The 12,417-nt window shown below is 42.8% G+C and overlaps 1 protein-coding gene across 1 annotated transcript; it reads right to left on the minus strand.

Annotated features, from left to right (window-relative positions):
- Positions 1-6,222: 6,222 nt before the first annotated feature.
- Positions 6,223-11,649, minus strand: LOC310773260 (transmembrane protein 182-like; the record flags this gene model as incomplete). The annotated part of the gene is made up of 5 exons (XM_083633146.1): positions 11,407-11,649; positions 10,538-10,637; positions 8,979-9,107; positions 8,331-8,468; positions 6,223-6,512 (listed from the first exon to the last, which is right to left on the minus strand). The coding sequence occupies exons 1-5, from the start codon at positions 11,563-11,565 to the stop codon at positions 6,223-6,225; spliced, it is 816 nt and encodes a 271-aa protein (XP_083489272.1). The 5' UTR covers positions 11,566-11,649.
- Between the last annotated feature and the right edge of the window lie 768 nt (positions 11,650-12,417).

The raw sequence follows: 12,417 nt of genomic DNA on the forward strand, positions 1-12,417 counted from the left end.
TATCTTTCCATGTAAGGTCCCAGTTGAGATGCCTCGCAACAAAAAACGCCATCAGATGATCAAGAAGCTCCATGCTGCAAGGAAATCAGAAAAAGCTGGATTGCATGCAGCAGATGATAGAAAGCTCACCTATAAGAGACTTGAGACTTGACTTGGATTTGTGACTGAAGACTTGAGACGTGACTTGGACTATAGCTAAAAGACTTGAGACTTGCCCGGCCACGACCCATTGCTGCGCAGCAGCTATAATTACCTTTGGCAATTAGGTTGTATTTGTGATGTCATCAGTCAGTCAAGCAATTGTGATGCCATCACTAATGTCACTCGAGCAATTGTGATGTCATAATATTTTTTTTCCCCATTGACTTGCATGGGGTTTCGAAAAATCTTGTTACATTTGGCAATTAGGTTGTATTTGTGATGTCATCAGTCAGTCAAGCAATTGTGATGCCATCACTAATGTCACTCGAGCAATTGTGATGTCATAATATTTTTTTTCCCCATTGACTTGCATGGGGTTTCGAAAAATCTTGTTATTATCCTTTATTGTCCCCGTGGGGAAATTCATCCTCTGCATTTGACAGTGGGCAGCTGCAGTGCAGCACCCGCCGGCCGGGACCAACTCCAGTTCTTTTGCCAATGCCTTGGTCAGGGGCTCTGAGACAAGAAGGTTGAAACCCACACAAACAGGGGAAAACATGCAAATTCCACACAGAAAGGACAAGACGGACCGGGGTTGAAGCCTAGGACCTTCTTGCTGTGAGGCAACAGTGCCATCCACTGAGCCACCGTTTCTCCAAATTCCAACTGCCTCCAGTGAGCAGCATCCTCCCTCTCTCTGTCTTTGGTATTCTTAAAGTGAGCACAGACCAACCGGGTTGGAAAACATGAGTGTTCTGTGTGCACTTGTAGGCTACTGCATGTATTTCTGGGTATTGAACAGTTACCTCTCACCGCCATTTGGAGGCGCTGTACATGCACAGCTGTCTATTGCAGCTTTAACCTGAGGCGAAAAGGCCAGGTGGAGGAGAGAGGGGACAGGGTGCCGGGCCACGGACCTCATTATCCACCGCTGAATGGCCCCAACGGATGAAAGGTGGAATAAAGCGGGGAGGGGAGGGGAGGGGAGGGGAGGAGGGGAGGGGAGGGAGGGGAGGGGAGGGGAGAGGAGGGGAGGAGGCAAATGGAAGAACTCAAACTGATTTGATGAAGAGAGAAGAGGAGGCAAAAACACAGAGGATCTGGTGAAGAGTAAAAACTCAAATAGTTTAAAACAGTGGTTCTGTTCTCAGGGGCCCTTGACAGGGTTCCATTGGGTCCCCAGCAAAAAAGGGGAATAATTTTCACTATAATACCATCCATAAGTAACACAATGACAGAATGTATGACTATTCTGGCCATGGATTTCATACACTTTCTATAATAAAACATCTAAAAGCAAAAATCTTGTCAGATGGGGGACTCTGAGACAAAATCTTATCAAATGGGGGTCCGTGGTCAAATGTGTGTCAGTTTAGGGGTCCATGACTTGAAAAAGTTTGAGAACCACTGGTTTAAAAAGTTTCTGTTTCATTCCCTTATGCCCTGTGAATACACTGTTCATTGTATCACTTTCTCTCTTTTTTCTCACCCCCATACTAGATTGGCTCATTTAGATATTGACCTGTGGTAATCAAATGTGAAAACTCTGAAATGCACTAAATGTAGACTAGATAACTCCTAGTCCTGTTCCTAAATTAAATTTCCAAAATTGCTTTTTGCAATCATTGCTTTCAGGCCGGGGAGAGAGAGAGAGAGACAAGTCTGCCCAGCCGCCCGGCAGTCGAGGCTTATTGTGGAGTTGTTGGACGGCACATCGAAGGCCCGAGGACACCAGCGTCCTCCCAGGGGGGAGGCGGGAGGCGGCGGCGGTAGTAGCGGTGGTGTGGGGGTGTTGGATTTGATAGCCCGCAGCTCCCCAGCCCCACTTTGCCAGCCGGGGCAAGGGGCCATCTGGCAGTCAAGCGTGGCTCTGGCCAGCTCGCCTCATATGTATGGAAAACACAGGGTCTGGAGAGAGGAGGCACCGGGGGTCACGCTGAGCACCGGGGGTCCTGGTGCAGGTTACAAGGTCTTGGTTCAGGAGAAGAGGCTAATTTCTTCTCCTTGGCTGAGCAAAGGCCTGAATAATTGCGCCCCCTGGGCTGGCCTCTAGGTAATGTGGAGTTAGAGCAGAGCGTACCAACGTGAAGGGCGAGCGGGGGGGGTGTCAGGAGGGGAGTCGCTGGGATAACAGAAAAGGCTGTGTCCAAAATGGTTACTCGTTAAATCATTGCTCATGATGTTACATTGTGTTCATTATGGTACACATGCCTGCAACATCAATAGTAATTCCACTGCAGATGGTATGCTGCCTTGTGATGTTTACATTTCCAACAGCATATAGGGATGCTATATATATGTGTGTATATATACATATATATATATATATATATATATATATATATATATATATATATATATATATATATATATATATACTGTATATATATATATATATATATATATATATATATATATAAAGAGTTAATTTGCAAAAACAGGTAGGCTATCTCCGTTTGTATTCTTTATGGTTTCAGATTAGATATTGATGTATTTATATTGTAATTAATAAAATGTTTGGTACATTTTTACTATCAATCACAACTAATTTTCACATAAATTACCTCAGAAATGTTTTGTATGTGCAGTACAGGGAGTATCAAACAGGTGTTGTTTATTCATTTTAAGAATGGCGTTTACCTGTTTTTTCAAATGAACTCTTCATATATATATATATATATATATATATATATAAATTATATAAATTATATGGGGGGGGGGGACTGGGGGGAATACCATGATCCTACCACGTGCTACGTCCTGCTGGTGAAACCCCTCGCTGTAAGGTGAAAAGAAGCAGCTGGCAACTGCACATGTATCGCAGGAAGCATGTGCTATTAAGTCTACAACTCTCCCCAGATCTGCAGAGGGGGTGGAGCAAGGATGTTCAGTAACTCCACACTTGTGGGGACTCGACTCAGACTGGACTCGAACACTGGGGACTCGAGACTCGAGATATAGTGACTGGACTACAACCTGGTTGCTGCAATAAGTTGCTTCTTGGGATGTCTTTGTTGCCCCTGGAGTAGGCCTAATTGCTGTGGACAGCTCTATCTATTGGGGACAAAGACCAGTGTGATGATGTGTGTGTGCAGTTTCGAGTACAAGGCTGACAGTTACACAACAGCACCACACACACACACACACACACACACACACACACACACACACACACACACACACACACACACACACACACACACACACACACACACACACATACACACACACACACACACTTGACTAAACCAAGTAATGAATCTGCCATGATCCTGCTTTCAAGAAGAGATTTTTTTGGGGGGGGAGATGGAAACCAAGTGATATGACTGAATCTCTGCGTATTCATTAGAAAATAGAGAGCACCCTTTAAACCCGTGGCTGGCTGGTGGGTGGCTTGTGGCGCTGTGACGAGGCAGAGGAGGTGACAGAGGTTTAAACCCTGTGAGGGCCAGGGAAGTGAATGTGACATCCTCAAGTGCAATTATACTCACCTAGTTCACAGCGGAGATTAAGACGAGAAGGGATTGAGAGGCGGAGGAGCGTCAGACATGAAAGAATAGAGGAAGACTAGGTGATGAGCCCTGTCGTCTATCTCTCTCTCTCTCCTCTCTCTCTCTATAGCCCCTTGTACTCTCTCTCTCTCTTCTGTCACTGTATCATCTCAAGATCTCACTTCTGTTTGCCTTTTCCAATTATCAAGGTGTGACTTTGGGCCTCCATGATTTTTTCTTCTTCTTTTTTCTCCAATATGAAGTTAACTATACGGAACTAGAAGAAATTATATATATTTTTTTCTTTGTTTGGCAGAAAAACAGCAGTTGAATTAATTATCACTTACAAATTTCCCTCCCTCTCTCCTCATCTCATCCTCTGCCTCTGATCTAATACGGACGCTGCAACTTTGCATTTTTCTGCAATGTTGTCGGACATTATTGTAAGCATGCTCCTTCAGATAATGTGATTTATTGGGGTTGGAAAAACAACTTCAGAAAATGTAATGCTGAGCCAACACTGCCCTCTAGTGGCTGCTGTGGGTTTTACACCAGCATGTATGAAAATAGATTATGACAGTTTAATTTACTATCTCCATCCCTCTGACCCAATACTTGAGAGCTGCAGCCTGATTTCCTAATGACAGGCAGGCAGTCACAGTCATACTCAATCATCTCAATCGTCCCTTTCGTCAAAGTTGATTCATCAATTATAATGAAGCAAGGGAGACTATTTGAAATATCAATGGAGTTGAGTTAAGTAGATAAAAAAAACGGTTAAAATGATCAACTGCAAATTAAAGAGTGTGGTGCAGGTAAAACTTTTTTTATTTACAGTTAGGACTCAAGATTCTTATGAAAATACCCCCCCCCCCCAAAAAAAATAAAATTAAATTAAAACATCCCCCCAGGGCAGAAATATGGAGAAAAAGGTGGCATTATAATGCACATGTTCAAAACAAATGCCATCTGTGCAGATAACACTTGTGATGACACTTGATAATTACCGTATTTGTACGATAATTTACCTCCAACAATGATCAATTTGACCCTCTGGTACGATAATTCAACACTGCCCAGAATGCATTTCGGCACTGAGGCAGCAGAGAAAACTCCGCTCTGCCATTCCCCCCCTAAAGGCAACTATTTAGTTTCTGTTTGTTTGGGCTCTATCTATGGTTAATAAGTTGTAATAGTTTCAGTAGTCAAAAGTAACTAGGAGTAAAACTAGTTGACCCCCAATATGCAATCGTTTTTTCAAAATAACGCCTATTTGGAAATATAATTTTGGGACCGACCATCTCAGCTCGTGTAACCCGGCTGCAGAATGGTCTCAGGCGGATAATTTTATTGTCGGAGACGGACACAAGTGTCACTCGCTGGAGCTCATGAGAAGAGGATTTTTAGCTCCAGAGGGGAGGAGTTTTAGCTGCAGAGTGGAGGTGATGTACTGTAGTGAGTGGCCTCTCGACAGACAGACAGACTGGGACAGACGGTCGGTGTACGGAGGTAATGTTCCGAGGGAACATTTATTGATTATTGTGTATTAAAATCGCGATTCGTCACAGGTGTTATTGCTAGATTTGAGGTTGATTTGATTTTATGTGCGCGTGGCAGATGCTTAACAAAAAACAGTCTAGATGCAGCTACTGTATGTGTGGGGGGGAAATAAAAAAAACAAAAGAGAATCCTTTTTTTTTTTTGATTAGGATCGTATGATTTAAAGAATAAAAGTTATCTTTCTCAAATCAATTTTCAATCTCAGTTTTGGAATAATTGTGAATTGAGAGCAGTGTTTGGAAAGTTACGATTTTTTAATCCCATTTTATCCCCCATTAGTGCTCGCTTGATTTCTCAATCCTGGTTGATACTCCATCCTCTGCCGATCTGGGGAGAGCCGAGACTGGCTCCATGCTTCCTCCGAGACATGGGCAGTTAGCCAGCCGCTTCTTTTCACCTGACAGAGGAAGCTTCACCGGTAGGACATAGCACGTGGGAGGTTCACGCTATTCCAACCAGTTCCCCTCCCTCTGACCAGGCGCCCTTAACGACCAGAGGAGGAACCACATTAGCAACCAGAATATTGCATGTTTTTGTGAAGGGGGTTCCTATATGAAGGAAACCCCCGGGAGGCACGGGGAGAACATGCAAACTCCACACAACAAAAGAGAATCCTAATTGCTACATAAAAGTCCCACATATTAATGCAAAGTTGTGTCTAACCTGAATCATGCTCTTTAAGTATTCCAATTATTATAGAGCGCCGGGGTAGTGTAGCGGTAGGTTCCCCACCTCCCAACACGAGGGTCTCCGGTTCGAGCACCTGCGTTACCTCCGGCTTGGTCAGGCACAATTTGCCATGTTGTTAAGGTATGTGTCCTGGTTGTTGCACTAGTGCCTCCTCTGGTCGGACGGGCGCCTTCGAGGTTCCCAAATCCATACAGTGACACAATGACAATCGCTGATTTGACAGTATGAACTTGCATTATGAATCAAAATGTGAAGTTTTGTTACAAAACAAGTGACATGACGGCAAGTAAAAGAAAACGTGCAGTTGATAACAAGGTAGACATACTTGATCCTTTGTATTTCAGAGACAGTCACTGCTGAACGTCAGGTCAGGTAATGCAAGTTCAGGTAATGAGCCCTTTTTATCTGTGGACATCTGATGTTGGTTGCACCCGACCAGGATGGATAGCAGGCCAGCCAGCAGGCAGAAGAAGACGGCAACCGGAGCCAAGTGGAAGGAGGGGCCGTGCTGCACGCTGAGCTGGAAGGACGGGCAGCCAGAGAGGCTCTGCTGGAGGGAGAACCGCTCCAGGGTGTCCAGAACCTGGGTCCACATCAGATACATCAGCACCACCGCGAGCAAGCACAGGCCTATAGGGAGAGACTGGAATCATTATCAACATAGATACTGATCATCATGTTACATACTTTCAATCAGTGTTGGGTAGTAACGCATTACCCAGTAACGCGTTACTGTAATTTTATTATTTTCCCCAGCAACGAGTTGTCGAAGGGATTACAATTTACAAAACAGTACAGTTACCAATCCTAGTAAAGTCATTTTATTTCTTTTTAAAGGAGTAATAGGTAATAAGTAATTTATTACACTTCCTGAGTTACCGTAACTTTCCAAACACTGCTCTCAATTCACAATTATTCCAAAACTGAGATTGAAAATTGATTTGAGAAAGATAACTTTTATTCTTTAAATCATACGATCCTAATCAGATGCATCACACTTTTTAATATTTTATTGCTATTACGAGATGTTTCCCTTTCTCCTCCCCTTAAAATAAAATGTACCCCTGTACAGTATGTGCTTTGGTAATGGATTTGCATGTCATGCCAATAAAGCAAGTAACTATCAGTGACTTTGTGTGTAGTCACTTTGTGTGTAGTCACTTTGTGTGTAGTCACTGTGTGTAGTCACTTTGTGTGTAGTCACTTTGTGTGTAGTCACTTTGTGTGTTACTGCCGAGATGTGTGTGCTGTGGGGGAGATCTGGCGAGATGTGTGTGGGGGAGATTTGGAGGACGGTGTCCGTTACGTTGAAGGGCGGTCAAGATTTTGTGATGGAAGTGATGTCACTCGGGCAGTTGTGTGTGTGTGTTGAATGCATTTGCAATTGCTCAACTGTGATGTCACTCGAGCAACTGTGATCTTATCTTACGTGTCTGTCTGCCTGTCCAATTTGTGACGGAAGTGATGTCACTCGGGCAGGTGTGTGTGTGTGTTGAAGGCATTCGCAATTGTACAACTGTGATGTCACTTGAGCAATTGTGATGTCATCAGTGATGTCACTCGAGCAACTGTGAGCTTATCTATAATATAAAATTGAGTAAGTGGGTTCCACATCCTGTCTTTCAGTCACGATTTTTTTTAAAGCGGTGCAGCCACTTCTATACTGTACGTCACGTGTGTGTGCGTTTGTAGCATGAGGTGGCCATTTGTAGCATATGAACTGCACCGCTTACTTCAGCACCTGGGTGTGATTTTTATAAGCATTTTACGAAATGTAGATGGAAAAATGAATGGCGGATGAAATGCCTTGGTTCGTATGCTGAAGTGGGCGTGGGCGTGACTTTGACACTCACCGGGTCTCTGGATGTTATCCTTCACATATTGAATGTTACAAAAGAGGTGAATGAAAGTGTTTTTGCTCGGTGGATGGGGAGATATTCAGCAAGACTTTTGATTTATGATGAGAGACAGGGATCAAGTACTGATGTTTTGGCAGCCATGGCACAAGAGGAGCCAAGCTCTGCCCAAGGAGAGGATTCTGTGAGGGCGGGGGTCAGGGATGTTTGGAGGGCTGTCTCCCCCCCCTCATCTTACTCAAATGAGAACTGGAGGTTTGAGGAATTCCCACCACCCTTCTCCAACCTACAACCCTGATAAAATATGGATTCATGCCACACAGGTCACCATTAGTTGTTTATCTATATCTGTCATAAAAATGCATAAAAATGCAAATCCACAGCCATCGGGTTATAACTTCAGAGGATTACACTCATTATGTGATGATAGTAAAGTTTTAAAAGAACATCAAATTATTTCCAGTGCAATAACTATATTCTGTATTTGATTCAGGATATGGAGAACATCACTATAATCTTTGAAAACCATGTTGTCCATGAGAACATTGAATAAGTGAGACCTCTGATATGTTCCACATGCATCCATCCTTACCGCCACAAAGCTGAAGAGCCCCGCCCACTTTATAGAGGTTGTGGTTGGCTAATGGGCCAGCGCAGATCACGACGAATCCACCAATCAGGACAGCCGCCGCGCCCGCTACCAGGAAGATGCTCCAGAATGTCCTAAAGACTGAGAGGAGAGGAAACACATCTTGGTATCCATCCCCACATCTGGCATGTGTACTTACTGTAAGGCTGATACATGCATAAAAAGACAATAATACACAGATTGGTGGGCAGGAAGAACATAAAGCTCATTGTGGGTCAGGACATCCCATTCGTGCCAAGCCCACACACACACACACACACACACACACACACACACACACACACACACACACACACACTGACCCCTCCCTTCTCACTGACATTCCTGGGGGCACACAGCTATTATGCTGGGAAGAAAAATAATTGTAAAAGAATGGAAATCTGACAATGTTCCACCAAGTAGTTTTCAGGTTCAACCAACTGGAATCAGTAGCAGCCTATGAGGAACTCTCCTACAGGCTGAGACATCTACTATGCTAAATGGGCTATAATACATTGCTTTTGGAGCTGGGCCATGATGCATGCCATGGTTGGCTAAACTGTGTGGAAAAAATAAAAAGTTTGATCATAAAAAAAAGACAATAATACTAACCAATGGCAGAGTCGGGTTCAGAGGGCTGTGCAGGTAAGCTGTGTGGCTTCACCTGTGTGCTGATTGGCTCATAAACAGGAAATGGGAAGAGGAAAGCGGACTGGCAGACCTTTGATGGTGGCTGATTAGCTAAGGGGGGAAGAGGGAAAAACAGTGGTAGGAAAACACTCAAAGCCTTTATTTGTGTAAAACTATAGACGTTTTTAATAATAATAATAATAATAATAATAATAATAATACATTTTATTTATAAAGTTTTTAAGAATAATAATAATACATTTTATTTATAAGCGCCTTTCTGGACGCCCAAGGTCACTTTACAAGGTAAAAACAAATGTAATAAACAACAAAAGAGGCAACGCAACACAAATACAATAAACAACAGATAAAAGTTAACAATATGAAATGGGGGGGAAGCAATCACAGTGAGTAGGCTCTCTTGAACAGGTGAGTTTTGAGGCTGGATTTGAAAAGAGGAAGAGAGTCGATGTTACGGATGTCAGGTGAGAGCGGCACGGAGGGCACAGTAAGGTGAATGGAGGAGGAAGATCTGAGAGAGCGAGTGAAGGAGACAGTATGGAGGAGATCAGACAGGTAAGGAGGGGGCGAGGTTGTGAATGGCCTTGAATGCATACAGGAGGATCTTGAATTGAATTCTGAATCTGACCGGGAGCCAATGGAGTTGCTGAAGGACGGGGGTGATGTGATGAAATGAGGGGGTTCTGGAGATGATGCGAGCAGCTGAGTTCTGGACCAGTTGAAGCTTATGGAGGGACTTGAAGTCAAATCTACTTACTGTAAGTATCAAAAGTTAAAGGACTCCTTCATTCAGTGTTAAATTATTGAAGCAACTAACAACTAACAAGTATTTTAATGTTGTATATATCTAACTGCTCCATATAGGACGAATCAGTGTGACGTCACTTGACACCCAGAAATGCGGAACCCCGCGGCAGTTAATAGTATGTGTTGTGCCAAACAAACGTTAATATCTCAAAAACAATACATCACATTGCTTATATTTTTACATTCTGAGTGAGAGCAGAAGTAGCTCAAGAGTTTGATGTATAATATATGCATGTCGTGTTTAAGTTGTGTGAACTGTCGCAGTTTTTAAAATGTAAACAGAGTTAACTGGCTAAAGTCAGACACTCATGCCTCGCGCCACTTGGGCTCCATAGGGTTCCATTGCTGTTGCCACCCAGTAACGCGGTTTGTTTACCAAAATGCTGCTCGGCTGATCCCTCGTATACTGTTGTGGAGTTTAAACTCTAACAATGTTATGCAACATATTTTATGATCACATCATATGTTTTGCGTGTAAAACCTTATTCTGCAAAGTAATATCAACTCCAGCCGAGGAAATAGTACAATATTTCTCTCTGAAATGTGGTGGAGGAAAAGTAGAAGTCTCACAAAATGGAAATACACCAAGTGTCAGCACCCCACACTTGTGCTTAAGTGCAGTGCTTGAGTAAATGTAGTAATGTACTTAAGTTACTTTTCACCTCTGGGGAAAAGCAAGTTATGAAATGTTGTACACTAGTACAGGTCCTTACGGATAATCCAAAGGTCCCACACAGAGTAGTCATCAGGTCTGGAACTGAAGGAGCAGCGCCAGAACAGGCCCTCATGGAAGAACGTCACATCACCTGCAGCCTGCCGGATCAGACAACAGGAAGTGAAAATAAACGTCCTCTTCCTTGAAAGTGCTGTGAGCCAGAAACCTCATCAGGACCAAATCCCTTATGTGATCCAGTGCATCACAGGTCTGGAGTGATTCACCGTAGCTTTGTCAGCACTTTGGAAAAATCCAGTGATGTGTTACTCGATACATACAGTAGTAGCCTACCAGTCAAAAGTTTAAAGACAGATTTGATTTTTGCTTAGTTTCCCACATTTTAGAATAATAGTAAAGACATCAGAACTATGAAATGACACAAATGAAATTATGCAGTGACCAAAAAAAGTGTTAAACAAATCAAAACTATCTTATATTTTAGATTCTTTAGTGGTCTTTAAAGATGCCTTGATGGAAAGGCAAAGGCTTTGGAAAGAAATTCATAGATACTATACTATAAATATAATATACTATACTATACTAATATTTGTATAAGAAACACATTTCAAGCACTCACTTAAGCAGAAGCCTTTATTTAGATCAAAATGGCTTTCAGAGAATGAAAAACATTCAATCAGGTGTGTCCATACTTTTGACTGGCATTGTAAAAACAATTAAGTTTTGATACAGGACAAATGCCTGAAGGGGGAACTAAAGAAATCACCAGGGACACAAAAGACATTACATGCAGTCTGGGCGCCGTGGCTTGGACCCTTTTCACCCTGAACTTTGCTGCTCATCATGCTGGCTATCTGGGAATTTATAAAGTGACTGGTCTTAAATGTGAAGTTGAATAAACACAAATACCTTCCCGTGTGGGGAGCTGCGGTCTCCTGGCGAGCTGCAGGACTCGGAGGCCAGCAGCCAGTACTCCGTCCCACAGGAGAGCAGTGCCGACAGAAACCCTACGGCCCCGAAGAAGGAAGCCAGGAAGACCAGCACCTTCTGCCTCTCAGCAGGGGACATGGCACTCAAGATTTCTCCATCTTGATTTTTGCAGCTGTCAGTCTCTCCCTACCTCTCTTTTTTATGCGTTTCTCATCATGTAGCTTGAGTTACAGTGTATAAAATGCTGTAATGGTGCCAGTTCAGTTGGTTAAAAAAGACATCAAATAAACCCTCATATTCAGAGTATGTCTACAAGTCCACTCTGGCTTTTACGACAAGAAGTAAACGACAGTCACCCCTCACCAAACTGACCAATCAGTGGTGTGTATGTGTGTGAAGCAGTTGTATGAAAATAAATGCAGGCGTCATGTGTTGGTGACCTAGAGGGGTTTGGTTACAGAGGTTTTTGCTCACACAAAAATAGCAGTGTTATGCTGAGGACAGATGCCATGTTACAGCAGAGGAGACAGCAGGATAGATTTCTGTATTACTGTATTACTGTATTGTATTATTTCTGTATTGTTTTAACAACAAACTTAGTACAGTATCTAGAAAGCCTGGATTGTCTGTTTTTGAAGGAAATTAGACTTTACATTGATATAGTTTCTCTATCTCATAATGAAAAGGCCATTAGAACTTTTAATGTAATTTATATAAGGTCTTTGTGTCAATTATCCGTCATTATCTTTAATTAACTTTTTGCATTACACTGCTGCATCTATCTATCCATCTATATCTATATCTATAAAAGGGAGCATGTGGGCAATGTTGGTTTAGATTTTTGTCCCACTGATGTCATAGGAGGCATTGTGACATCACTGTTGATGTCATCAGTGCTGTCATAAGACTCACTGATGATGTCATCAGTGATGTCATAAGAGCAAAATCATCTTATGACGCACCGATGTAAACTTAAGGACATAGAGCAGG

The sequence above is a fragment of the Poromitra crassiceps genome (genome assembly GCF_964638095.1).
Source record: "Poromitra crassiceps genome assembly, chromosome: 3".
Classification (NCBI taxonomy): domain Eukaryota; kingdom Metazoa; phylum Chordata; class Actinopteri; order Beryciformes; family Melamphaidae; genus Poromitra; species Poromitra crassiceps.